Genomic DNA, 23,029 nt, shown 5'->3' with positions numbered 1-23,029 from the left:
AATTTGTACTTTTATTGCCTTTGCTGCTTAATCTCATCGCATGCTACACGAAATGGCATCGTCCCATATAGCCTATCCCATTGCTAATCAGTCTCTAGCCTCCTAAATGTCAAACCAACAAACCGCAATATGATTATTGCTCAAACTCTGGCAATAAAAACAAATGCAGCCAACTAGAGGCGGAGCTTAGAGCAAACAGAATTCAAATTTAGCATTCTATATAATTTTACGGTCATTAAATATTATTTCAAAATCGAAGAACTTAAGCCTTTGTCTGTTGGTTTCTCTTGGTTGTGTTTGTTTTTCTCATTGCTGCGTCTTATCTGTTTGGCAGAGCTATTGAAATTTGCTCAATTGAACTGGTTGTTGAAATGAATAAGGACACTTTGTTAAATGAATAACTAGTGGAACTTGTCTTTAAAGAAATTCTTGCTAAAAGTGTTTAGCTTGACTTTGTTTTATGTGAATTGTTGAGTGTTTAATGCTATTTTAGTACTTTTTATACATTTTTTTCTATACATTTATTTATATTTTAATCTATATTTCGGAAATGGAACATGAACTATGAGGAGCTAGTTCATGAACTGAACAACTTCAGGTGACTTTCTCATATTAAACTACATATTCCAAAGTCTCTTCTTTCACAACTCACTGAAATAACCCACTAAACTACTTTGTCTCCGAACTGAACTTGTTCAAAAGTTCCTGAATGGCTGAAAGGACTAAAAGTTTCTATAGTTCATAAAACTCATAAAAGTTGTTCATTAAATTGAACTGTAATTCACAGCTCTAATGTCCGGCAAGATGTCGAATTGGTAGAATTAGACGTTTTATTATGATACAGTGACTGCTACTAGCTATCGACTGCTGCCTGCTGCCAACTGCCAACTGCTCGCTGCCAGCTGCCAGTTTCCTGCTGCTTGCCGCCTGCCGCCTGCTACCCATTGACTGGTGACTGAAGTGTTTCGGTCTTGGTTTACAATCGATTTGGCATTATGTGGCATTATATGGGAAACCGAGCCAAAGCAACTGAGAGCAAACGCAAATCGAGTCGATGCAAAAGTGAACTTCAAAAAGGCTTCGCAGAAGCAGCTGAATATTTGTTCTAGGAAGGCGAAGGGTGTGTGTGTGTGTGATAGTGAAGCTGCAGTGGCAACGTTAGCAAGGATTCAAACAGTCAGCCAGGACACAGCTTCAACTGTCATCCATATATATAGATAGATATATACATATATACATATACATATGTGTAGTCGAAGAGACTCACTCTTTGGCAATAAAGGAAATCTTCTTACAAAACATTCGCTTAAGTTTATTCAAACAAACTTAGATAACACACACTCACACACGCACATCCACACACACACACACACACACACTGGGAGAGACTTGTGTGTAGACAGAGACAAAGACGCTTCAATCAGTCAAGCGGAATAAGCAGCGCCGCACGAGCAATCGTACGGCCTGAGCGAACTTTTCCACCTACATGCTAGGACCCCAGCCTCAATTACAATGCCTTTTGTTTTATACAGACACACATACATATATAAATATATCTATATATATACATATATATATATGTATGTGTGTGTGTGTGTGGGGCTAGGGTAAACGCTCCACTTTCTCTCTCATTTCGTTGGCCATTTTGTGCTTTGCTACGTTTGCTTGGATTAAATGTATGGCCGAGTAGCAGTTCAAAACCATGATTACACTTCAATCTATTTTCCTGCCAGTGTCTCTTTTAGCTTGGCCATTTTGTTTTATGTCTTTTGTGTGTGTGGGGGTAAAATAAGCAGCAAAAACAAAAAAAGAAAAAAAAATAGCATTGTGTTAAGAAAAATGCGTTTCAAAGAGATATAAAATGTTAACATGACCAAAAGACTATAGTCACAGCCCAGGCAACCCGCCCAACGTATTGGATATAAAACATTGAATTTAATCAAAAAGGATTTAGTTGTAGCTGCCTCCGAGAGGGTGGGCGTGTGTGTGGTCGGTTTTGTGCATGTGTATGCGTGTGCGTGTGTGTGTTTGTGTGTATCTGAGCAATGGGTTACAATGGCCCGCCTTGACCTTGCGCCTGAAAAGCAAGAAATTCCGCGTTGCCACGTGCCCAGAACATCGTCTCTCGAATGCTATAAAAATAAAAAAAAAAATACATACTCCCTCCACAGTACAACTAGTAATATGTGGTAGTAAAGGATGTTCATGTCCTAGCATTATTTTTGGCCATAAAAAGAGTGTGTGAGGCGCATTCAATTAAATCATTTGGCTGCAAATGGGTTAATAACAAATGCAAAAGTGATGAGTTGGGCTTTATGTGGATTGGTAAATTGGCTACAGCTGGGAGTTTTATTGATGGTAGTTGAGAGAGATTAATCGTATTACGGCGTAACTCAAGTGTAAGTTGTGAGGCTGGAAATTTCCTAATTGAAGTTAACTGTTAGAGCAACTTTTCTGAGAGAGCTTTGGAAGAGAATCAGATGTTACTATCACAGATAAAGTTAAAGAAGATATTTTATAAATTAATTTTAAGCAGGTTTCGGGTAGTATCTAATATATAAAATGTTTTTGGCTACTTGCTGTTTATTTAAGTGCGTGTTGACCGGAAGCTCATACGTCTAATTGGTAAAGCAGAAGTTAGAAACTAACAATGTAAATTGCTCAATCAACTATGACCTTAATTGACAACAATTTAAGCACGCTACAATCTATTCGTGCATACCTTAACTAAGCCCCGACAATCTTCCAAATATGATTCACTTATCTAATCTAAAGTTACTGCAAAAACAATGCACTCGAGTATATAAACTCGATGCTATAAGAACTGTTGCATGCTTTTAGGCTGGCATTAAAATTCAATGGCAGCCATTTTGAAAGTGTGTAAAAGAGATTTTGCAGCAATTTGCAGCCAATTCATAATTAAGTTATTTTGAAAACAACAACAAAAAGAAAACAGAGTAAATGGTAACAGCATTAACTAAACTTCGAGCGACGGCAGGAAACGTGCATGGGCGCCCGAGCTGAGGGCGCGGCAGCAGACGGCAAAGGGCAGGCAGGCAGGCAAGCAGGCAGGAGTTTAACCAACCAAGCGACAACCAACCAGTTGCCAGTTGAGCTCGACTGCTCTCATCCGTTGCAGAGTTCGTCTGGCCAACCACCACGAGACGTGGCAGTGCGTGCACCAAATTCTGACTACGCCGTTTGCCGTACACCGTACGCCGGACACCCGCAGCCGTAGTCATAGGCAGAGAGACCGTGCCGTGGAATTATATTTCCTATGGGCGGTATTTCGAGGTCCGCCTCTTGCACACACAACTGCCGGCGATTGCTCAGACGTTATAATTTGCAATCACGTTGAGTGCAGCGGCGACGACAGCGACGGCGACGGCAACAGCGACGCCGACGTCTACGTCGACAACGACGAGGACGACTCATTGCCCAAAAAAGGGGGTTGTCCGGTCATGTGCCCTGCTCCTGCTACTGTTTCCGGATCCTTACCCCTGGCTGCTGCCGCCTCGATGCTGCCTGCTGCTGTGGCAAGTGGTTGTTGACTGCCTGATGCTTAGCAAGGTCTTAGCTGTTATTATGCTCATGTGTCACTTTTGCAGTGCTGCCAGGACATATGCGTATGTATGTGTTCTATATACATACATATCTGTATATGTATATGTATGCGTGCACTGTTCATATTTTATTTAACATTTGCCTGCCCTTGTGGATTTCCTGCTCTCGCTATCTCTTTCGAACTTTTGTCGGCTGTATAGTTCTGTCTTTTTCTCAGTCACTCTCTCTCTTTCTCTCTCTCTCTCTCTCTGTGTCTCTTCTCTCAGCATCTCTCAGTTTTTATGGCGTCTACAGACATTTTGCCAAGTTAATCTCCGGTTTGTTTTTCTGATAATGGGTTTGTCAACGCTACTTTGTGAGGTCCTCTATTTGAATACCAGTTCATCTGTCTATCCATGCGTGTGTCTGTCTGTCTGTCTCTGTCTATCACTCTCTCTCTCTCTCCTGGTATCTATCTCTGTACGTGAGTGTGTCTATTTAAATCTGTGTTTGTCTGCATCTGACCTAGCCGCGTACATATTTTATATTTAAATGGCAAGGCCAAAAGGCAACTAACAAATACCCTGTAAAGCAGCTATAAGCTAGGACTAGACCATATCGTCTATAATTTTCCATATACCCAACTCGCACTCATTCACAGAAATGGAGCTATAAGTGCGAGCTTAAAATCGACTAGCATATACCCTGTAAACTACTTCCATGCCATGTTGAGTTCCATTGTAAACGTAATATAATATAAATAATGATAAATAGATTTATATATTTAACTTATTCAATATAAATTTTGAGACTTTCCCTTTCCACCTGGCATCCCATTGCTACACGCTGATCCTCCCTTGTTGTCGTTTGCCTTTTTTGTCGTCGTCGTGTCGCAGCAGCCCAACTCGTTTTGTGGCATTAATATTAAAATGGTGTTGCTTCATTTCAGCCACGCCCACAAATTTAAGCATATACACGCCCCCAAATTAATCAAGCTGCTGTTGAAATTCTGCACTGTCATTTTTCGGGTAGCTGCTGCAGCCCTCGACTCCTGCTCGTGCCCCTTTGCCACCTGCTAGGACGCACAATTTTAGGTGGGCGTTGCTGTGCGTGACTTGAGGCAACAGTGTACAGTGGCCACTGGCACTCGCTGCTGAAACCTCTACCAAACGCTGCCAAGTGTGTATGTGTGTCTGTGTCTTATGTCGAGCTGGCAGCCAAGCCCAAACTGCAGCTGATTTTGACAAGCTCAATTAGAGGCGAGCGCTTAAATGCATTCAGATTTTGGGGCTGAGATTGGATTTGGGGCTTGGCTTCTTGGGGACTTGGTAGTTTTTGCAGCGCATTCAACGATATTAAATTAATTGCACTTTTAAGCAGATTGCAGCGCCGTTAAACAGTTCAGCCAGAGGAGCAAAAGCTGTTGAGCAAAAACAGCAAATGCACTTGAAGAAATTAACTGGGTGATTGATATGATTAAGATATATTCATTTTAGATTTTGGAATCAATTTTAGGTAAGCTTTTATTGTTATAATATAGTTTTATACAGACTTTATTTTTATTTAAAAAATTACTTGCATATTTTCTTCAAGCTAATCATTTCAAAGTAAAGATAAAGTAAATTTATATCAACTTATATATAATAATCTACAATATATAAAGGGTATACAAAAATGTTCAGTTTCCTGCTAAATCTAATTAGCTCTACTCTCCCTTCTCACCAATCGGTTTCTCTAATTTTTGGAGTAATATTAAGATTCCTTTAACTTGCCTCAAGTGCGACTCACTGATCATTTTCGTCGAGTGTGCAGTGCAACGAGCAACAAAGCGAGCATTAATAGCTTTAGCTTATGCAGTTGCCAGCAGCAAACCCAAGCGCAAGCCCAATCCCAATGCCAATCCCAATCCCGATCCCAATCCTTGGCCCACATTGACTTCAATTGCACGCACAGGTGGATAGAGGCAGTATAAAGGTGGTATAGAGAAGGAAATGGGTTGTTTCCAGGATCCACACGTTGCACTCAAGATGATAATCATGTTTACGTGGCGCAAGTTAAATTGCTAGCGTAATGGACTAACAGCAGGTGAGAGCAAGTGGAGATGCAGTAGTTGCTGCTGCTACCGCTGCAGCTGTAGCTGTTGTTGCTGTTGGATCTCAGCTCATGCGTGCCTTCAGCTGTCAGCAACACATTTGGAGTTGCTGCTGCTGCTGCTTGCAAGTGGCCAACGAGGCTGGCAAAAAACGCATTTGTTTGGTAGAAACGGATCGCAGATCCCACGTCCTGCTGCTCCTGTTGTTGCTGTGCGCTTCATTGGACAACTGAATATGCAAATTGAATTGAGCGTATTATCGACGAAGGCAGCGACGCTGCCATCTGCAGGTAAGTTGCCGCCCACCTGCCTCCTGCCTCCCAGGCCAGTCATCAACATCAACATAATCGCTCAAGCCAAGGGATTTGCATGCCATTGTGTAGGTGTGTGCGGGTGTGCGAGTGGGTGTGTGTGTGTGTGTGCGAGCGGGGGCCAGTTAAGATGGCAAATGGTGCACAAAATTAAAATTTTAATGGACAGCAGCTGACGCTTGTTTTGGCTCTACCTCTAGCTCTGGCTTTGGCTTTGGCTTTGGCTCTCACTCTGGCTCTGGCTTTTGGCCCAAACAATGGCTAAGCAACTGCGCTGTGCGCTTCGGCTCGGCGCATTCATAAAGCTGATCAAAAATCATTGCATACACTCAGACGGCACATGAATACGGATGAATACGAAACTTTGCATACTTTTAGCTGCACGTGAATGCGACAGATTTTACCTAGAGAAACTATAGCTTCAATATAACAATACAAACCTTTGAGTAATTTTATGAACATTTGACTCATAGTTTTTGCAATATATCTTTAATTCCAATCAAAGTTAGCTTTTGCTCATTCATCATGAATTACAAAAGCAAAATCTGATGGAATACATATTTTCTTGTTCTGATTTAATTCGATTTATGCTTTAAGCAATTGAGCTTAAGTACAATTTACACATACATACATACTTTGAGGCGGCGGCTAAATGAAAATAAATTTATTTAGCTAATTATATTACGCACGCCCTAGCTCTCACTACTGCTCTCTTTCTCTCTCTCCCACACTCTCTTTCTTTGGCTTTTGCTGTCTCTCTGCTCAATTCTCTTGCTGATTGACGCACGTAAACAATAAGTGCGACAAGTGCCTACGGCGGGGCAGCTGGAAACCTACAAATATATATATTTCCATATATATACCTATACATATATCTGTATCTGTAGCGTCGCATTGCCGCTAAGCAATCCGCTGGCCAGTCAACGCCGAGCGCTGAGCCCGAGCGGCCGCGAGTTTCACTCAACAACAAAAGCAAAAACACATTTTACAAAAATGTTTAAAATTAGCGCTATGTAAAAACGGAAAGCAAAATCAACTTGGAGAATTGCGCCGGCACAGTGGCTGCCGTTAGTCAAGGAATACACACACACAGCACTGCTGACCATGCCCACAACGTCGCCGCCGCCCAATCGACGGCAGCTGCTGCGCAGCGTTGAGAGCTTACGCGGACGCGTTTTTCAAATATTAAATTGTGTTATTAATTTGCACATTGAATTTTTGGTAATTGAAGAGAGCAAAAAAAAAAAAAAAAAAAAATAAAATAAAAATAAAAATGCTTGAAAAGCGCATCAAGTGTAATTCGTGTCACATGTCGAGTGCATAAGTCATGCGAAAGAGACAACGCGCGAGGGCGGGTGAGAGTGTGAGAGATAGAGAGAGAGAGAGAGAGAGAGAGTGTGTGAGTTTATGTCAAATAACATTTGTTGTTGAAAGCTCTCGACAATTGATATGACACAAACCGGCAGACATGTCAACTATTTATTTATATTACTATACCCTACCAAGAGGTATTCTGAATTTGAATTCCATTTCGTAACACATTGAAGTGCATAGATACTATTGTAAGGAAAAACTCTAGTCAGGAGCGTTATATAAAAACATATATTTAGTTTGATTGAAGTGCATAGATTATATACAAGAGGAGTCTCTACGTATATTACTTGTTGATAGAAATGATTAATTTGATAATGCATTGAATACTTTAGATCATATCATACTGTATTTCAATGTAGGTCAAATCAAACCTGATCATATTATAGAACCTTTTTTGTAATTAACGTCAATTGAATTCAGTTGAAAGACAAATACAAGAGGACAGCTGAAATCGCTAAACCTTTCAATCATGCACACAACTTAACATAGGGTATTTGCTGGTCGTTCACTCTTAATCGAAAACAATAACTTGTTTTAATTCACATGTGGCATTCAGTTATCGTAACTCGGCTTTCACTACAGCTTCCAGTTATCAGTTATTAAATGTTATCAGCAGCTGTAAAGTGTCATAAAAGCAAACACCACTAACTCAACACCTTTTACTCCCCTTCCCTCCCCCCCTCTCTCTCTCTCTCTCTCTCTGTCTGTCTGTCCCTCTAGTAATACAGTTCTCCTCGTTACAGCTGCATTCGAATTCAGTTCAATTGTTAACAGTTGCGACACAGATTTCGTACAAGTTAATGCAATTATAGCTGGCCACTGGGTGCAACTAAACACAATATGGAACACACTCTCAGACTCGGTTCGGCTGCTTGTCTAGACAATGGGCAATTATCAAGATGATTCGCATAAATTTTGCAATGCCGGCAAGATCTTAAAATGCCTATTGGCTCATCAAAACTATGAGAAAGAGATTTCATGACGTTAATAATAATGAAATATATTTAGCATATTTCTCATTTGCCTAGCAATCGTCACCATCTGACCCACTGTAAGTGGCCGTGATAGGGGGCGTGGCCGTTGGCTGACATGCATTTTGACATGGAGCTTAGTTTGCGTGGTTCAGAGCATTTGCTAATTGGCAGCTAATAGTTGAAAGGCGAATAGTAGCAGGTGGCAAATGCATAGATTTTAGCTAACTGAACCCCGAGCTGTCAACGGTGAATGCATATGCCAGAGTCATACCGTGTAATTAATTTAAATGGGTTAGTGTGAGTACGATGAGGGATGTTGGGGTAGAATAAAACCAAGTTGAGGTACCTTTAAATAATCAGAGATTATTTATACTGCAATTGCTGTTGTCAATCATATTATTATTATCATTATTATCAATATTATTTTTATTTTAATCATCAACACTTCTAAAGACTGTGATTGTTATGAAATCTTATATAATTCTACAATCCTCATCATCACTATCTTTGTCAATAATATCAGTCATATAATTGTCTTCAATATTTACGTTATATTCAATATTATTTTTATTTTAATCATCCTTATCATTAGTAGGAATTCTTATATAATGCCACAATGCTATCAGCATTACTATAATTATTACTATTATTGTCATTATTATTATTATTATCATTGAAAGCATTTCAATATGAATATTCTCAAGTCGCAGTCTTAAAGGCCTTAAAAAGCAATTCGAAAAGTAAACACAGAATTGAGGGACAGCCCCATTTAGAGGCCATCTACTCGTCGATCATGCTTATCTATCTGGCTCTTACCTATTTAAGGCCTCCAGCGCGGGGCTATCAAAGAGCGTAACGGTGTTATTTGATACCGTGCCAGGCGTCGCGCTTCTCGCGTCTCGCACCTTGTCGCAAATCGAGCAAACTAAGCGATTTAAGTTTTAATCTAATTTTCAATCGCACCTCTTGCGGGTGGTTTTGCAGGTGCTCGAATCGAATGTGGCCGCATTGCTGGATGAGGTGAGATGCCTGAACGATGACTACGCCGAGGTGCAGCGCTTGGATCAGCTGATCGAGGCGCTGCGGGACTACGGTGGACCCACCATATGCCATGAGTGGCCATATCCTTTGATTTTTAAGGGCACAATCGACGAGGCACACGTCGCACAAATACTCAACACAACGGAACTAGTTCCGGAGCCATCGCCAACAACAGTCAGTGCCAAGGATGAGCTGTTAAAGCAGACTGAAGCGAGCGAGCTGGCTGGCCTAAGCAGACGTTCAAAACTGTGGCGGTTCACGCGAACTAGATCAGCGGCGCGAAAAACAGAAGAAGCTAGTCCAAGCTGATAAACATTTGCGAGCTACTAATGGAGTCGGAGGTCGACACAATAATCGAAATCATGACAGTCGACTATAACTAGATCAGCTCCTAGAATAGAATTATTAACTAGTCTCAGCTGATTGAGAGGTTTGTCTCTCGTATTTACATAAGTCTGTTTAGTTTACTTTCCCTATAGTCTATGTGAAGGAATACCAAAAAATATATGTTTATGCTTAAGCGATAAATGTCAAGCTAATGTGTTGGCGGTTTTTGCTGCTGTTCGTCTAATTGACTGCGGTCAATCGAGGCATCGACCAGGGGCGGGTCTTTCCCTCCCCATCTACCCACGTGGTGCATAACCGCAGGCGTCTCATTCAAGATTTTTGCGGCGCCGACAGAAGCAGGCATTGCTTTTGACATGAGAATGTGGCTTCAATTGAGACACAGCCTGTTTACACAAAGAAAACATAGCCGCAATCTCCACACCTCCTCATTGAAGCAGAGAACCGCAACAGGTTGCCGCATCTAATTAAAATGACCTCCGTTGTTAACGGAGTTGTATCTGTGTATATGCGAATGCGAAAGTTAAATCAGAAAGCAACCACACCTGTAATACCCTAGCAAAGAGTATACTCATATCAGAGTAAGGCAAATGCTCTAAATTGATTACATCTTTCTATAAATTTATCGTATCAACACGCCATAGGCATATCTACGATATCTTAATTCTCTTAATTGCATACAGAGTATTATATTTCAGTATGTTAAGTTAATCAAACCACATATTGACAGGTTTTACTATACCTTATAATCATGGGCTTACAAACCCATATTTATTTTCTCTAAAATATTAAATTACTTCCAAGGTAACCGATCTATAACTATATAGAATTTGGTACAATTTCCTTTGAACATTAATATTTACAGTCAAATACCGATATTGTTCAGCGATCAGTCAATTATGATATATAATCCCATTACATTTATTTGATTATACAAGAGAAATTTATTTTATTTACTTATTGCTAAACGATAAGTTTTATGGAGTAGTTCAGCTGCTTATAAGTCGTTGATTACATTCGAGTGAACAACTAAATTCTGGAATCCTGCACAGATGAACCAGTGAACAAAATGAACTAGTTCACGATTTAAGTTCAGGATCTCCCTTAAATAAATATGTTCATATATCCATATTTATATACAGGAATATGCTAGTCATAGGGTATTCCATAGCTGTTCATTATTTTGCATTTATTAAATTTGTTATTGTTTTTGGTCTGGTTACTTTTGTAGTCGCATTATTAATTATACATAAGCCCAGAGAGAAGTAAAACAATAATAAAGCGCTTCTACATAGTTGTGTATGTGTGTGTGTGTGCGTGTAAATGCTTTTGTTTGCTGTAAATTATTCATAACGGTATTATCAGCTTTTCTGCGCGCTGCCTGGTTGATTAAATTGCTCGGCCAGCGCTGAGGGCCAAGGAAGAACAGCGAAAAGCTAATGATGCCACACAAACACAGATGTGTGTGTGTGTGTGTATAAATAACATACACACTCATACATAGTAGTCCCTCGCTCTCTCCCTCTCTATCTATCTCTGTTTACCACGCAATTTTTCTGCACAATTTATCAACTCTTTTCTACTATGCGATTGTGTCTCTCTGTGTGTGTGTTGTGTCTGTGTGTGAGCTTGGTCAGGGACAATTGCAGTAGCGCGCCATAATTATTTAAAAAAAAAAAAAAAAAAAAGAAAGAAAAAGCAACAGAAACAAAAACAACAACAACAGCAGAAACAATTGAGATAATGAGCGCGTGCAGAGTAAAGCAAAAAGCGAAAGTGAAAATATCGCCAAGGTTGACAGACGAGTGCAGGAGGGGGGAGTTGTGCGCGCACGGGGTCAAAGGCTGAAGCCGCGCTGCAGTCTTTATCTGTGGCGCAGGGCAGCAACGACAATTTAACCAAGCTTTTGAAACATGCAAAAGTCTGAAAAATTAATGGCCCAAAAGGATGTCAACAACAGGAGCTTCGGTTAACCCCGTGGCGGGCGGCAGGGGTGGCGTAGGTCTAAAGAACGTGGCCTATCAATGACAATGGCATTAAATAAACCGACGACGCAATGCAATGGCCAACAATTTGCAAAAGTTTATGCAACTTTTGCAACTTTAAACTTGAAAATAAAAATTGTTGCGCAACACTCGAGCAATGCGGCAGAAAAGAAAACTCAAAGTGCAACTGGTGGTAAGTGCCAAAGGAAGAGCAAGCGGAAGGAGAAAGCTGGCAAATTTTACAAACTTGGAATTAGCTGAAAATGAACTGACTTGTGTGTGGCTATTATTAGAACTAGTTCATATATTGGACTCGGAGAAGAAGGCTTATACATAGATTCCTGATCAATATGAACCACTTTCTTTGTCTCTCTCGGTTCCTCTCTCTCTTTCTCTCACTCTAACCTTTTCTCTCTATCTCTCTCTCTATCAATATCACTCTCTATTTCTCCATCATTCTCGCTCTATTTATTCTCTTTCTTATTCTCTGCCTCTCCGTTTAAGTAATTCATTATCTTTCTCTCTTTGTTATGATCTTACTTTCTCTTTCTATCTTTGTCTCTTCTCTCTCACTCCGTCTCTTTCTTTGCAAGTTATCCTTCCACAAAAAGCGCATGCAATTATTTTCTACAACGTTCCGTTCTACATTGTTCCGCTTACTCAATTACCGTTATATCATTAAGAAATCCTTGTACTTGCTTTGCACTTGTTGCTGTCCTCGTCTAGTTCATTGAACGCAGGCAACAATAACAATTATCGTGATGGGCCTTAAACTTGGCTAACTGCCTGTTTGCCTCATCCGCTGCCCACGCTCCCACTCCCACACGCACACCCACACAATCACACACGCGCTCACCCACACTTTCACACACTCGCCTGGCTGCCTTGGTTGCCAATCAACAGCCGAGTTATTGAACCCTTTGGAGCAACTGCAATTAACAGCCCAGACATTGAGGCAGCTCCTGTTGCTGTTTTTCGACTAGCTGTGCTTCAGCTAGTTGAAGGAAAATATTTTCGCCAACGCACGCACATTCCAGTCAAGTTTCTTCTTTTTTTTTGCTTTATGTCCTTTTTTTTATGACAACAATCAAATTCGAATTGTTGCTGTGTCTTCGATTTCGCAACGCTCACCCCGCCTCCCTCTCGCACGCATTTCTTTACTAGCACAGATTAACGGGCCTGTCCATGCAGCTGCTCTCTTCTTATGTGTCGACTTGCCTGCGCTGTGGTGCGTGCTAATTGTTGAGTACCTCCAACTTGACGAATGCATATGCGACTGTCTCTGTCTCACTCTAGCATGTGCGCTGCGTTTGTCATTTAGCTATTGCATATGCAAAAGGCTGGCGAAAAAGGGCAAAGAAAAAGAATGGCAGCAGCAGCAGCAGCGGCAGCAACAGCAGCCAGTGCTGCCAGACAGGCAAACTGGCACGTGAATCCATTATGCTGGCAGCCAATTATGTGCGTGTCTTTCCACTCAAAGCTCTTTCGCAGTCAGTGTTGCTGAATTAGCCTATTTCAGGCTAGATTTAGCCTCGAGAGAACTATAGAACAGAAGAAACTCCTGTCTCTCCAGTCTTTCTGCCAAACGAAGAAGACCTACACACGATCATTTACGTTGTCTATATATATGAAACTGTACTCATTTGGTGTTTTAAGTAAACCGAAGCTAGAATGAGAGAGTGTTCCCATTCGTCACTTAATGATCGACTGCAACGACCTCTACCTGGCGTCGGGCTCAACAATTGCCCTATATAAAGGGCAGCAGCTGAAGCATTTCTTCAGTCTCTCAGGCCTGTTGGGGGTCAGTCGTGGAGTGCAGTAAAGTGAAGTTAAGTGGGTGTTGATATTTAATGATCGTTCAGCTCAGCAGTAAAGACTTAGAGGAAATACTTGGAGCAATTAATTAAAGGAAATATTTGGAGGAAATATTTAGAGCAGATATTTAGAGAAAATACTTGGAAGAAATACCTAGAAAAAGTAATCAGAGAAAATACTTAACGGAAACACTTAAGGGACAAAACTTTATAGAAAATTCTAGCCTATATGTTACTTGTGTCTCTTACAAATGAACCCATAAATCTTGGCCTGTTTTAGCCAACTTTTAACCAGAATCCAACTTATTTCTTAGCTCAACAGCTGCCAACACTGTTCGCAGTGGGTCGTCGCTGGGTGTTGCCATACGCAATTCTAACTGTTTTCATCAGCAACAGTCATACTACCAACAACAACATCAACAACAACAACATCAACAAGGAGTATAGCAGCTACAGCGAAAGCCTGCAAATATGTTTTTAATGCAAACGACTTTGGCTTTTCACGCACGGCCAAGGTGAACGCTGAGCGCGCTTGGTTAAAGTTAATGGCAAAGTTAATAAAACTACTTAAAGTCGAAAATGTTGATAATCTTTTAATGGCTGTTATGATTGAAAATATGCATATGACAGATAAATTGAATTTGATTTAACATAATTTACTTTAATGCAGATTTAGTGGTCTCACATGTAGAGTAGATGTATATATATATATATTTGATATATTACCTTGAACAGTATCCAAAGATAAATCGATTTTGCAATATTATATATATAGACTGAACAAGTGTAGTTCTATATGATTAATTTAATAATAATTATTATTTTTAGTCAATTATGAACTATAAAAATACTATAAAAGGCAGTTCCATGTTAAGAAAGTAGCTTGATGAATATCTTAGTTAATTAATTTAATTTAAATCTTTATTATCACATCTCAATATATCTTGACATACCCGCGTTAAGACAAGCTCTTCGCTAGATATCGATAGACCTCATAGAACCTGTTGTAGCGCCCAATGAAAATGCAAGCAGCTGAAGGTAATGTTTTGGTATGTTTAGAAGCCAGAAGTAAAAGCGGATGTCAGTTGAACCTAATATACGAATGACTGTCTCTCTGGCCGTTTGTCGCTTTGACTGCCGCCCTAAAAGCGCTTTAAATAAACAAACTAATAGCGAAAATCACGAAGCAATAGGCATGGTAATAGCTTAGTGGTATAGTAAGAGCGAGCGAGAGAGCGCGGCATAGAGGGAAAGAGACAGAGAGCGACCGAGCGACCTGTCTGCTACTGTCTTCTGCAGGTCTATGGCAACCGGGGCCAACAATTTGCTACGTGTGTGTGTGTATAACCCGAATAAACAAACTAATAAAACATGCCCATGCCCTTTGGTAGACCAAAGCCAAAAACAAAAAGAAAAATGAAGAAAAATATAAATAAAAAATAGCTCAAAGACTGAAGCAGCGAGAAGCAGCGAGGAGCTCTGCACAGGAGCAGCAGCAACAGCAGCAGCAGCAACAGCAAAAGCAAAAGCAAATCGAATTCTAATTGAAAACAAAATTCCATAGAGAGAGAGCATTAAAATAAAATATAAAATTGGATAAAACGAAACGAAACGAACGAAAACGAAAAACACTTTCAGTTGGGTAAGCTCGACATCGAATTCGTGTGCCCAATCGACTGCAAGGATTTGCTCTGGCAGGATAAGTAGACGACGATTATGCAACGCAGCTGGCTGCTTTGTTAAGAGCTGGAAATCCTAATCATGTCCCTGCCTGTTGACGAATCGCTTGTGAACGAACAGCGATTATGAAACACAAACGTGGAAGTCAAGGCGCAGAGCAGCAGGACGACAGGCGCAGCTGGTCCTGGAGCTGGAGCTGGAGCGGGAGCAGGTGCTGGAGGAGCTGGAGCAGCTGCAGCGGCTACAATTGCCAGGCGACGCACATTGATGTCAATGGCAAAATGTCACGGTAGATCCATGCTAATCGATGAGCCAATTGAGCCACAGCAGCAGCAACAACTACAGCAACAGCAACAGCAACTGCAGCAGCAACAGCAACAGCAACAACAACAACAACAAGTGCAACAAAACTATTTACCTCAAACATCTTTGCTGAAAATCGAACCGTTTGTTCCTAGCTTCAATCAACGTCTGCGCCGGCGCCCCATCGGTCGCTCCCACAGCACCCTAAGCCACAATGCCATACAGAAGCGAGCCGCAGCTGCTACCACCACCCAACCGCCCACAGAGCTGCTGGTGGGTCACGGCCAGTCGCAGCAGCAGCTGAAGCGCAGCTATGCAGCAGCCGCACAGCTGCGCAGCCAGCAGCGGCTGCAGCGCGGCACCGTCACGCGTCAACGATCCAAGTCCACCTCCTCGTCGGCTGCCTCCAACAGCTGTCGGCCGGCAACGACGGCAGCCACGGCCCCGGCTGTTGGTGCCGTGGTCAGTGCGGCCACGCCCCACACTCTGGTGGGCAGCACGGGTGGCACACTGGTGAGTGGTGCGATTGTCACCCCACAGCCGAACGGCATCTGTCGCATCCAGCGGCTGGCCAAGGAGCGCGAGGAGCTGCCCGATCGCATCAATTACGATCGCCGGGGTCTAACTGCCATACCCATATTCGAGAACGAGCCCAACCTGCGGCTGCTCTCGCTGCAGCACAATCTGATCAACACTTTCCACATACCCAAGGAGCTGCCAGTGGTGCCTGCGCAGCAGCCGCAGCCAACGCCACGGGAGAACCAGCCAAGCAATCAGAGTAAGTGCAGAGCTCTAGGTAATTGATTCCTCATCCTAAAACTGCTTTACTTTAGCCACAAACAACAAGGCTGGAGCGGAGCAGCGCGCCGGTCGGCGAGGACATCCGGGCGGACCTGGTGGACCCGCACATTCGCGTCTCACACGAGCCTTGAGCACTGTCAGCAACACCCAGAATGCCTCACGTCTGTCGCCCAAGTCTGGCAGCCCGTGCTCCGGCAGTCCGCTAACGGCCCAGGCGTTGGCCATCAATGGACCGCATCGCGCCAAGCTGGCCAAGCGTGGCTTCAACTATGGCCAGGCGCAGTTGACGCCGCCGCCAGCGCTGCGGCTGCGACACGGCCTGGAGAAGTCGAAGAGCTTCGTGTCGAACAGCCTGCAGGCCATGAAGCATCAGCATCAGTTGATGCAGCGACGCCAGCTGCTGAAGGCGCAAGCACTGCTGGCGGGCAGCCAACAGCTGCAGAGCTGCGAGGAGAGCAGCAGCGCCTTGAACAACAGCACTCTCTCGCTCATTGGCGGCGAGGAGGAGGAGCCCGTGAGCATCGCCTCCAGCTCGCAGCTGGAGTTGAGCATTAAGAACAAGCAGTTGAGTCTGAGTGCCAGCTATGGCATCATCTTCCATCAGCTGGTCTTCCTCGATCTCTACGACAATCAGATCGAACGCATCGCCAATCTGGATGGGCTGCCTGTGCTCTCGGTGCTGTTGCTTGGCAAGAATCGCATCACGGATATCGGTGGCCTGGCCTCGCTGAAGGCGACGCTGCGCGTCCTAGATCTGCACGGCAATAAGCTAACCACCCTGGGCAGCAGAATCAACTGCCTCCATCTGCTGAAGTCCCTCAATCTGGCTGGCAATCAAATCAGGCAAATCAATCAGCAGGATTTCCAGGGTCTGCGCAGCCTGCGCGAGTTGAACTTGAAGCGGAACAAGCTGCGGCGCATCAATGGCTTTCAGCACTTGGTGGCGCTGGAGCGGCTCTGGCTGTGCCACAACGAGCTGCACAAGGTGGACGACATGGCGAGCATTGCGCGTGCCGCTCGCCTCTTAGAGGTGACCATCGAAAACAATCCTGTATCGCTGGCCGGTGACTGTGTTTCCTTCCTGGTCTCGCATTTGCCTTTGCTGCAGTCGCTCAGCCAGATGCCCATCACGGAGCAAGTGCGTCGCTCGGCGCTCGCTTGGCGACAGCACAAGGAGCAGGCCCAGGCGACGCATGGCAGCTCCGATGCTTATCACAGCAGCCGCCGGGAGGAGGTCATCTCGAATGCGCGCACCAATTGGGAGCTGCTGAGGTCGCAGCAGACGCTGGGCCGGCCCAAGGGCAAACTGACCAGCGAGCTGGCCAAGATCAATGAGTCGAATGAGGCAGCTGTGTCTGAGGAGCCGGAGCCGGAACCGGAAGCGGAGCAGTCCCAGGTGCAGCCTCGCGATGAGCTGGCCGAGCTGCAGGCGCTGTTCAAGCTGCCACTTATAGCGGCTCAAAAGCCCAAGCTGGAAGAGGAGGATGCCTCCTCGGAGGCCTCTAGTCTGGGACCCAATGTGGACTCCTCTTCGAGCTGTTACAGCTCGGACAATGAGGATCCCAGCAGGCAGCAGAAATCGGCCATCGATGAGAACTCCAATAAGCTGCTCAGTCCAACAACTGTTGCTCCTGCCACGCCTCAGCGAGGGCCTGGGACACCTTCGCCGCCAGTTGATGGCGAGCGTCGTGCCTCGCCCACGCCTCCCTCTGTAATACTGACGCCACATGCCTCCAGCACATCTGTCAGCGCTGCCACGCCCCCGCCCACGTCCACACAGACGCCGACGCCTCCGCCCTCAACAGCAACATTGCCGCTGCCCGCCTCCTCCGCTTCCAGCTCAGCCGCCACTCGACCGGGCAGCAGCAAGCAACGTCTGCGCCAGACGCCCATCTCGCAGCAGCAGCTGGGCCTACAATTGAATCGAGGTGCCAATCCCAGCAGCTGCAGGCGTTACATGACTGGCAGCCTGGTGCGCGCGCAGACCATCAGCAGCAGCAGCGCCAGCAACAGCAGCAGCTCCAACAGCGCAGGACGAGCGAAGCAGAGCAACAACAGCTCGAATCAGGCGGGCAGCAATGTTGTTTCGCTGCCACAGAGCAAGGCGGGCACAGCAGCACCGACTGCAGCAGCCACGCCCACGGCCACGAGCACGCCCACACCGAGCACTGCCATAACGGTATCGAAGCCCAGCGCCGCAGAGCGGGAGCGAGAGCAAGGCGGCGACTACCTCATCGAGATTTGTGGCCGATATCTGAATATCTACGGCCAGGGAGCGCTGCGCTTCATCGACAAGCAGTGGAATCCATCAAAGGCGAACGATGTGCACACGCTCAACTTTAGCTACATCAATTTCAATAGCATTGTCTGCATGCTGGGCAGGATTAAGATACGTTTTCCGCATGCCGAGCATTTCGTTTTCAGGGAGACGAATATCAGTTCGCTCGGTCAGTTGAATGCGCTGGCCGAGCTACAAGGATTGACCTCGCTGGTCATCGATGTGGAAGGGAATATCATAACGAGCAAGCCAGCCTGGAGAGCTTATGCCATCTATAGACTCTCCCACTGGGGCCTGAAGCAGCTCAATGGCCAGGAGGTCACTGAGGCGGAGACAGAAGCGGCGAATGCCATGTATGCGGGCCTGTCCAATTTGGTGCTGTGGTCCATGCCGGAGGGCATGTTGCAGCCGCTGCTGGCCCGCCTGCGTCTCGACGAGAGCTGCACGGCCAGCAAGCTGTCGCCCAAGGAGTGGCTGCAGCGCCCGGAAAACAAATCTCTACGCCTTGTCGTCGGCAAAGAGGCTCTACAATGGAAGAAGACAACTGCCACGACGACGACGACCTCGGGTGGTGATGGTGGTATGATTGCCATGGCACCTAGTGCCAGAGACCGAGGCAGACAGCACTTTGCGCTACTCCTGGAGAACACCTGCAACGCCGTCGAGAAGCTGCACAAACTCGAGACCCTCTGGCCCAGCATGTTGTTGGACATAGTGCGGAACACGCTGCTCGACTACTCACAACTGGATGTCTATGTACGGAATCTGATGGCTGAGCTGATGAAGTGAGCTCTAGATCAATATAAATGCCGGTGTTGGTTCCTTAGAGAACAGGGTAAAGGCGGAAAAGCAGGAATCCTCACTAGAAAATTGCCTGTGTAGACTTACAACGCTTCTTTAGTGGAGAATCAGTAAACGTAATTCCTATGATCCTAGGCATTTATCCAACTCGTGACAGGCAACAAGCCTGCATATAGTCCAATTTTTATATATATTTAACATTAAACTTAAACAATAATAATAATAAAATACAAAAATTAAACAAAATTTAACTCTGTTGGACCAAAGATGGAGAGCGAACTGAAATCTATCAAATTTTGATAAAACAATGTTGTCAATTAAAAGCTAAAAGTATTCCAATATTTATAGATTCTACGTAAGGGTTTAGGAGATAACGAACAAGTATTCCATGACGGAACTAGGATTCCATGATTGATTCAGTTTACAAATTTAAGTGTTCAAGTTCTTTCTGCTTCTATTAAATATATCCTTAGATAATATACGATACCCTCTGCTAGAGTAGAAAGTGGCTTGCCTTTAGCACCCTTACGTTAAAGCTTGTTCCATGAGCTAAGACACAATTCCCATCCATGCAAATGCCATGCCATATATACATAAATCGCAACCCTATTGTAACCTTTGCTAAACAACTAATTAACCTAACCAATATCGCTGACTACTTGGTCTCCGCTTTGCCCTCATCGTTGCTGCTCTTCGCCGACTTTTGCGCCTTTGGCAGTCTTTCGACATAAATGTTGAGGATGGCCTCGATGCCCGGATAGAGAACAAAGTTTGTGGTGCGTATTTTCTTGTCAATCAGATAGGATGTCACCGAGTCCGTATTGAAGGCAATGTCCATGGCATCGCTGTGATTAATCTTGTCCAGCTGATTGCGTGCGACCTTAATCACACAATTCTCAAATGCGTTGATTTTGATGCTGAGATCGAGTTGGTAGGCGGCGTCCACGTCGGGCCAGCGTTGTGCCAGCACATCCTCTGTCCACTGCAGCTCCTCGCACTCGGCGTTCAGGCGACCCGGTACGGAGACAAACTTCGACCACAGCTCGGAGGCAAAGTGAGGCGCCATAGGAGCCAGCATGATGATCTGTGCAGCCAATGCGCGCTCAAACTGTTTGCCCAGGCGTTGGATGTGCTTGGGTGTGCGCTGGAAAAGCAGAGAAGTAACTGGTTAGTTAAGTTTAGAGAGAGCAATTCAACCTACTCTTAAGGAATTCGTTAATCCCTGCATTTTGGATATGGCCACGCTCAGCTGATGCGCGTGGCGATAGTTGAAGGTGGCGCCTTTCACATAGAAATTGCGGGCATCAAAGAGCTTCGCATCCTCGGCCAGAAATGCTTCGCTGGCTGTGTCCACTTGCTCCTCTGGCTGCTGCTCCTCGCGAGCTGCCTTGAAGTCGTCCAAGGTCAGCCACAAGCGTTTTTGCCAGTTGAGTATGCCAGGAAAAGCTGAAACAGAGTCAAATTTAGATATATTAAATGTAAATTTATAATAAAATACAACTCACTGGCGCTCGACCAATTGCGATGGGATGTGGGTGCCACGTCTGCAAGAATAATCAGCCTGGCTGTATCCGTGCCGTACTCATTGAAGATATCATCCGGCTCGACGCCATTCAGCTTCGACTTGGACATCTTCTCCCAGCTCATGACCACTGGCTCCTTGGTGGCCTTCAGCAGCGCTTGATTCTTTTTGGCATTCACAATCTCCACCTCCGACTCGCGTACATATCGACCGCTGCCCTTCACTCTATAGGAGCGCGACATGACCATGCCCTGGACGAGCAGGCGGGAGAAAGGCTCCGAAGTGGGTGACAGACCGCAGCTGTGCAGGAAGTGATTCATGAACCGGGCATAGTAAAGATGCAGCACAGCGTGTTCCTTTGCCGCCTATATACAAGTCCACAGGCATGAAATTGTTCGCCAGCTTGGCATCAAACATCTCATTAGGGTTATGCGCATCCAGATAGCGCAGATAGTACCAAGAGCTGTCCACAAAAGTGTCCATCGTATCAGTTTCCCGCTGTGCCCCGGATTGCCCACATTTTGGACAGTCGCAGAGCAGTGAATCCTTGCCAGCATCCCGCGGAGGCAGTGAAACGGGCAACTGTTGCTCCGGCACGGGCACAGCTCCACATTTGGCACAGTGTACAATGGGTATGGGTGTGCCCCAGTAGCGTTGCCGTGAGATGAGCCAATCCTGCAGCTTGGAGGAAACGCGATAGCCACCAACATTTAGTCGACTTGCTGCCTGTAGCACCTCTTTGCGCAGCTGCTCCCAGTTGCCCGGGTTAATATGCTCCTCATCTTTGTTAGTGATGCAGAAAGCCAGGCCCAGGCTGTCCCACAGCTCACGATCCTCGACGCGAAAAGTGGGCGCGGCTAAGTAGACATCACAATCAGCTGGGAAAGCAGCCTCATCATTGAAGACCACCGGGATCGTAGTCTCCGCAAATGGATTCTCCACGCTCAACTGTTCCGCATTGCTTAGTTTCTTTAGGTAATGCTTGTTGCGCAGCACGAGGAATGCATGTGGATCCTTGAGATGCTCCGGATTGGGCGTCCAAACGCGCAGCAGATTCGAGGCAGAAGTTGGCAGTGTAAAGGCGTAGCCATTGCACTCTCCAATCCAGTGGCGCTGCAGGTTTATAATATCTCGCCAATCGCGCAGTGTGGGATCATCGAGGCCGTCGAGCAGCTGCTTGGCGTAGGCGGTTGTGCGAATGAACCACTGCTTCAGCAGTTTCTTCTCCACCTTGGCACCGGAGCGCCAGGAGCAGCCATTGGCATCCACCTGCTCATCAGCAAGAACTGTTTTGTCCACTGGATCCCAGTTGACCAGAGCCTCATTTTGATAGGCCAGCCCTCGTTTGTGCAGCATGAGAAACAAGCTCTGCGTCCACTTGTAGTACTCGGGGCTGCTGGACGACAGCTCGTGTGCCCAGTCGAAGGAGCAGCCCAGCCGTTCCAATTGTTGCTTCATTTGCGCGATATTCTTTTTGGTCCATTCAGCTGGCGCAACGCCTCGTTCATTGGCCGCATTCTCGGCGGGCAGACCAAATGAGTCCCAGCCAATGGGCTGGAATACATTCTTTCCACACATCCGATGAAATCGAGCAACTGCATCGCTGATCGTATAAACCCTCACGTGCCCCATGTGCAAGTTGCCCGAGGGATAGGGAAACATAGAGAGCACATAGTACTTATTTTGCACATCTTTAGTATTAAAATGAATATTGTTCATATGCTTATTCCAGTGCTTCTCAATGCGATGTTTCAGCTCACTTGTCAGCTCCAATTGCTAAAAGAAAAAGAAAACATTTTGTTTATTTGGTTTAAATTACATATGCCGGCATACCTCACTGCCCGTGCAGCTTTGCGTTAATAGCCGACGGCACAAGTTCAATTTAAAGCCACGTAAAATGTGGCTGTGCCTCAGAGCTTGCATTCTGTCCGTTTTAATTGATAAAGTACCACATAAACAGCAACTAGTTGTGCCGAATGTATTAAATAACAAATTGAAATGCAATGTGCAAAGTAAACAGCTGATTGACTCTACAGCGCTGCCACATCGCTGTAGGTGCGCTGCTTTATACGCGCAAATTTTGGCGGGAAGCACTATTGACAGCGTGGCAACATCAAAAACAGGGCTGCATGCTCTACAAAGCTTTTTGCAACTGTTTACAACTA

General features: G+C 45.0%; 3 protein-coding genes across 5 annotated transcripts in view; 2 read left to right on the top strand and 1 right to left on the bottom strand.

Annotated features, from left to right (window-relative positions):
* Positions 1-9,874, top strand: part of LOC6581369 — an 82,454-nt gene extending 72,580 nt beyond the window's left edge. The window contains exons 1-2 of one of the 3 annotated variants that reach the window (XM_002007068.4): positions 6,854-7,167; positions 9,279-9,874. In XM_002007068.4, the coding sequence (XP_002007104.2) occupies positions 7,051-7,167; positions 9,279-9,644 (483 nt within the window). In that variant the 5' untranslated portion in view covers positions 6,854-7,050 and the 3' untranslated portion in view covers positions 9,645-9,874. Of the gene's footprint in view, positions 1-6,853; positions 7,168-7,206; positions 7,346-9,278 lie in introns of those variants that run through there. The other 2 variants (XM_044009468.1, XM_032730874.2) reach the window with 2 other exon arrangements.
* Positions 9,875-15,050: 5,176 nt separating this feature from the next.
* LOC6581368 lies at positions 15,051-19,554 on the top strand. The gene is made up of 2 exons (XM_032731273.2): positions 15,051-16,240; positions 16,296-19,554. The coding sequence occupies exons 1-2, from the start codon at positions 15,427-15,429 to the stop codon at positions 19,328-19,330; spliced, it is 3,849 nt and encodes a 1,282-aa protein (XP_032587164.2). The 5' UTR covers positions 15,051-15,426; the 3' UTR covers positions 19,331-19,554.
* A 216-nt stretch (positions 19,555-19,770) lies between these two features.
* LOC6581367 (probable leucine--tRNA ligase, mitochondrial) lies at positions 19,771-22,898 on the bottom strand. The gene is given in 5 exon segments (XM_002007066.4): positions 19,771-20,486; positions 20,544-20,788; positions 20,848-21,223; positions 21,225-22,640; positions 22,698-22,898. Coding segments are annotated over 5 exon segments (2,616 nt in total). The 5' UTR covers positions 22,788-22,898; the 3' UTR covers positions 19,771-19,997.
* Between the last annotated feature and the right edge of the window lie 131 nt (positions 22,899-23,029).

The sequence above is a fragment of the Drosophila mojavensis genome, unplaced genomic scaffold, assembly GCF_018153725.1.
Source record: "Drosophila mojavensis isolate 15081-1352.22 unplaced genomic scaffold, ASM1815372v1 contig_74, whole genome shotgun sequence".
Lineage (NCBI taxonomy): Eukaryota > Metazoa > Arthropoda > Insecta > Diptera > Drosophilidae > Drosophila > Drosophila mojavensis.
The sequence above is the reverse complement of the archived record's forward strand: the minus strand, read 5'-3'. Positions and strand labels throughout refer to the sequence as shown.

Bases quoted from the DNA above. Each gene is read 5' to 3' on its own strand.
- LOC6581368 (XM_032731273.2), top strand. From the start codon at position 15,427: ATGTCAATGGCAAAATGTCACGGTAGATCCATGCTAATCGATGAGCCA. The intron at 16,241-16,295 runs GTAAGTGCAGAG...GCTTTACTTTAG, and splicing joins GAACCAGCCAAGCAATCAGA to CCACAAACAACAAGGCTGGA.